Source organism: Procambarus clarkii, chromosome 19 (genome assembly GCF_040958095.1).
Source record: "Procambarus clarkii isolate CNS0578487 chromosome 19, FALCON_Pclarkii_2.0, whole genome shotgun sequence".
NCBI classification, from domain to species: Eukaryota; Metazoa; Arthropoda; class Malacostraca; order Decapoda; family Cambaridae; genus Procambarus; species Procambarus clarkii.
Window position 1 is genome coordinate 44,601,844 of NC_091168.1, and position 4,975 is coordinate 44,606,818.

Genomic DNA, 4,975 nt, shown 5'->3' on the forward strand with positions numbered 1-4,975 from the left:
GCATTCACTGGAAAGGCGAAGAGTTAGGGGTGACATGATAGAGGTTTACAAGTGGGTGAATGGACATAACAAAGGGGATATTAATAGGGTATTAAAAGTATCAACACAAGACAGAACACGAAACAATGGGTATCAATTGGATAAGTTTAAATTTAGGAAAGACTTGGGTAAATACTGGTTCAGTAACAGGGTTGTTGATTTGTGGAACCAGTTGCCGCGTAACATTGTGGAGGTGGGGTCCCTCGATTGTTTCAAGCGCGGGTTGGACATGTATATGAATGGGATTGGGTGGTTATAAATAGAAGCTGCCTCGTATGGGCCAACAGGCCTTCTGCAGTTTCCTTTGTTCTTATGTTCTTATGTTCTTAAACCAATACAATTGACTGCAACCGATGATGATTTCATAAATATTTCCATTTCACACAGAAATCACACTAACGTGATACATCAGTCGATTAAGGCAGTGTCTGGGATGCTCCCGGACGCAGGTTCGAATCCTCGTCACGGCCCTTGTGGATTTGTTTATTTCCATTTCGTCAGGTACATGTAGAGGTGAGGTGTTTTAACATAAATAGATCTGAAAATCTGGCAGAAAAACGTCGATCGGACTGTGTGTAAACTGGCTAGAAGATAGTGTGTTGGTTATCCATTCAGTTAAGGATACATCCTGTCATTTCTACCTCCAAACATGGCAGCTGATATTGATATGAGCCTGGAAGACTATATTAAGACTCGAATGAATATGGTTGGTTCAAGAACATGTCGAGACCGTTCAGAAGATCCTCAGAGGATGTCTGTTTTGAGCACTGTGGTTGTGGCAAGTCAATGCAAGGATATGACAGACAAAGTAAGTTACGCTTTCCTTATATTAATCTGAGATAATTAGTAAACATTAAATTTCAACTAATAACTACAAAATGTAAAGTAACCTATTTCAATTATTTCTAATGATGGAGTTTTTATGATTCTTAATATGTTAACTGTATCTGAGTTAGTGAATCAGAGGCATAATATTCCGGATTAGAGGAACGTTAACTTTTATATTACTAGTTCTGCTTGAATGATTCCTATTTTTGTCTAAATCATTTTTCATGAGTTTTTAAGAAGTCTTACTCGATGAAACCATGTTATATATTAAAAAAAAAATCACGTTTTACAGGACAATTGCAGAAGGAGCAACACCATGCACAAGAGGGAAGGATTCCGCAATCATAAGTTGGGTGAATCGGCCAAAGTCCTCATATCTAACCTGCGATATACAGTAACAGACGCAGAAATTTGTGAGTCAAAGAATATTGAATATGAATGAAAGTTATGAGAGAATTCTGCAGTAATAAGATTTCTAGCGCATCAGTTAACTCTAATATGAACTTGAAATATTAGTTCATATTATTATTGTATTGTAGTTCATTATTATTATTGTAGTGTAGTGCGTGCAAAACGCACAACAATAAGGTGGTGTAACTCAAGCTATTTTCAACCTGTTTTTAAATATGTACTTGTTCTCCAATACAGAATCTTTAATCTTTTTCAGGAGCTGTTTGCTGAATTTGGAACCATTATAAATGCTGCAGTTAACAATGATAACTTGGGAAAGTCATTAGGTACAGCGTATATTGTCTTTGCCCGAGAAGCAGATGCACTTCAAGCTCTCAAGCAGTACAATGGTTTTCGTTTTCATGGCCGACCAATAGGAATCACCATGGATGGCGGATCAGCTGGTAAGTCATGACATTAGATTTTCTTTGCAAGTTTTCTCTTATGGAAAGGTTGACTTCTTAGCTTTGAACATTTTCACATTAATGTATCAAGTTCTAGTGATGTCATTATCCATGTATTTGTTGTTCTACTATGAAATATAGTAATTAATGAGTTGTATTATCTTCCCGATATTTAGGTAGTGGCGACATAAAAGATCGGCTTGACTACAACAGAGTCTACAGAAGTGGCTATCGTGGAAAAGACCGCACTGGCTACCGTCTTGGCGATCGTACTAACAAACGGAGTGCATACAAAGGCAGAAAATTCATTAATTACAGTAATAGAGATGTCGAACGTGGTGGAAATGGTAGAGGCGAGCGTGATGTAAGTAGCGACGAACGCTTTGGCTACATTGACAGCAACCACGAGAGATGGTTTGGTAGGCGGGGTACCAGGAATAAGGTATATAATGGCAATGATCCGGATATTGAGTGTGATGCCTGGTAACTCCTGACTAGAAATTGGCTATTGATAATTTTATAAAGTTTTTGTGTAATAAACTTTAAATAATAAACTGTAATAATTTTTTGTTAAATTTGTCTATTGGTTAACCTCAATGATGCAAGAAAATATGTTATTTTACTTATTGGAATGTGAAGCAACTTGCAGCCCTGCGCAACAAACTCAACATTCATCCAACGAGAGCAGCTGGATTAGATGTAAAATCCACAGCAACTACAATAGTTAGAAAGGCAGTTGAAGAATGGATAACACTAGTGAACACTGCTTCTATATCCGCCACCACAATAACGTTATTAATATTGACCAAACCACACACTAGTCGATTGTGTGAATGATCCAGGGCGGACCGAAACGTCGTCGTCCCTTTACTTTCTAGTGTGTGGTTTGTCAATATTAATAACGTTATGGTGGTGGCGGATATGGAAGCAGTATTCACAAGTGTTATCCATTCTTCAACTGCCTTTCTAACTATTGTAGTTCCTGTGGATTTTACATATAATCCAGCTGCTCAAGTCGATTGTGAGAATGATCCAGGACGGACCGAAACGTCGTCTTCCCTTATATTTCTAGTGTGTGGTTTGGTCAACATATTTCAGCCACGTTATTGTGACTTTATAACGTTATTGAAACAAGACTAAGACAAGTTTGCTTCGCAGAGGCTCAAAACTGTCAAAGAACAACAAACGGATACCATCTCAAGATTTGCAACTACACACATCTTCACAGATGGATCAGTTGATTAAGAATGAAGTTCTGCTTGTTTAGCAGTTTACACTTACACCCATGAAGTTACTGGAGCATGAATAGTGGGTGTTCAACTTTGCAAACAGAATAATATACCCTGAAAAAGGCAATAAATTATACAATTGAGAATAATTTACATCATGTCATCATGCATGTCGACTCTCCAGGCATTGTTATCCAGCTAGCATAGAAATCATATACAATTCATCACAGAAATCGTACATATAGGAAAAGCCCACAATCTTGAGCTGTCAATTACCCTAACAAGTCCACATTGGTTTAGATGGTAATGAAAGGGCAGACTTACTAGCAAAAACTGCCACTGCTTTACCGTTGTTGTTGTTTCAGATTTAGCTTCTCAGGACAAAGTGTCCATGTAGCACGGGCTATGGTGAGCCCGTAATAGAGTTTGGTTATACCTGATAACCTTGCTTCTGTGATATTAGGGTCCAAGTTTGAAATGGAGGAGGGGATTTTTCCTTTTTCCTTACTTATGTATCGCTTCTGTTTTAGTGCACTGGTTTTAATCATATTTCATTAACATTATCTTGGTGGCGAATGTAGATGCAGAAGTCCCATTCCTCAACGCCTTTTCTAATCATTGTAGTCGCGGTGCATTGTGCATCTAATGCAGCTGCTGTCGTTGGATTAATATTGAGTTTGATGCGCAGGGCTTCAGTAGCCTCACATTCCAGTAAGTAGTGCAATAGTGGCGCCTCTGCTTCTGTTTCACAGATGTGACACTCTTTAAGTATTGGCTACAAGTGCCAGCAGCACTTGTAACCAAGTCTGTGTCTGTCTATGGCTACTGCAATGTCTCTGGATATCTTTTTGCCAGGCTTGAAAGAGGAGTAACCAGTGGCTTGTTCGTACCATATCGCAGTGGATCTTCCTTCCGCTTCTTTGGCTCTGCGGCGACTTTTGTTAGTTAAGAATATTTTCTTCTTGATTTGCTCCTTTATATGTGAGAAATTTGGAGGTATTTGAACCTTTACAACAGGTAGAGCAGCGGCAGTTTTTGCTAGTGAGTCTGCCTTTTCATTACTATCTATGCCAATGTGTCTTGGTATCCAATTTAGGGTGATTGACAGCCCTCGATTATGGGCTTCTTTTCCTATATGTTGAATTTCTGTGAGGAGTTGTATATTATCTCTGTGCTGACTGGATAACAATGCCTGGAGCGAAGATTTAGAGTCTGTATGACATGTAAATTATTCTCAATTGTATAGTTTATTGCCTCCTTCAGGCCATATAATTCTGTTTGCAATGTTGAGCACCATTCATGCTCCAGTAAGCTTTATGGTTGGTAGTGTAAACTGCTGCCCCAGCAGAACCTTTTCCTTGATCAACTGATCCGTCTGTGAAGATGTGAGTCGTTGTAGGGTTAGAGATATTTTCCATTTGTTGTTCTATTACTTCCTTGAGCCTCTGCGGGTCACATGCTGATTTTTTAACTGGTAATCTTTCAATGATTATCTTTAGATTCGATTCTTCCCATGGAGGAGGCTATCGAAAGTGTGGATATGGTCTATCTTCCCCTTTGTTTTCAATGGTCCATTTCAGGTCCATTTTCTCTACAATCTTGACTACATTATCCACTGTTCTACATTATTCGCTTGTTATACACTGTAGGTTTTTCTGAAAGGATCTCTGAATGATGTCTTTGATTGCTGGCGGTACAGGCTAAAATACCTTCAAGTTTTTCACAGATTAAGCAGCAAATCAAGAAGAAAATACATGCAAATATCAAAAGTCGTCACAGAGCAACACTAGTGAACATTCTGCATCTACATCCACCACCAAGATAATGTTATTATAAGACTAAAACCAGTGCACTAAACAGAAGAGAAATATTCAATGGAAAAGGAGGAAACCCCCACCTCGATTTAAAACCTTGACCCAAATATTTTATGAACTATTACTATTATGCTACACAGTAGCAGTATGTCAACACACAATAGAAAAGGAAATAAGTGATATAAATTTGATAAGTTTAGAATGAGGAAAG

The 4,975-nt window shown here is 38.3% G+C and overlaps 1 protein-coding gene across 1 annotated transcript; it reads left to right on the forward strand.

The window, feature by feature from the left end:
• The first annotated feature begins 688 nt into the window (after positions 1 to 688).
• On the forward strand, positions 689 to 2,208 carry LOC123752487 (THO complex subunit 4-like). The gene is made up of 3 exons (XM_045734534.2): positions 689 to 847; positions 1,535 to 1,721; positions 1,898 to 2,208. Exons 1-3 carry the CDS (start codon positions 689 to 691, stop codon positions 2,206 to 2,208), a joined length of 657 nt encoding a protein of 218 aa, XP_045590490.1.
• The last annotated feature ends 2,767 nt before the right edge of the window (positions 2,209 to 4,975 follow it).

Bases quoted from the DNA above. Each gene is read 5' to 3' on its own strand.
- LOC123752487 (XM_045734534.2), top strand. From the start codon at position 689: ATGGCAGCTGATATTGATATGAGCCTGGAAGACTATATTAAGACTCGA. The intron at 848-1,534 runs GTAAGTTACGCT...AATCTTTTTCAG, and splicing joins GCAAGGATATGACAGACAAA to GAGCTGTTTGCTGAATTTGG. The intron at 1,722-1,897 runs GTAAGTCATGAC...CCCGATATTTAG, and splicing joins CATGGATGGCGGATCAGCTG to GTAGTGGCGACATAAAAGAT.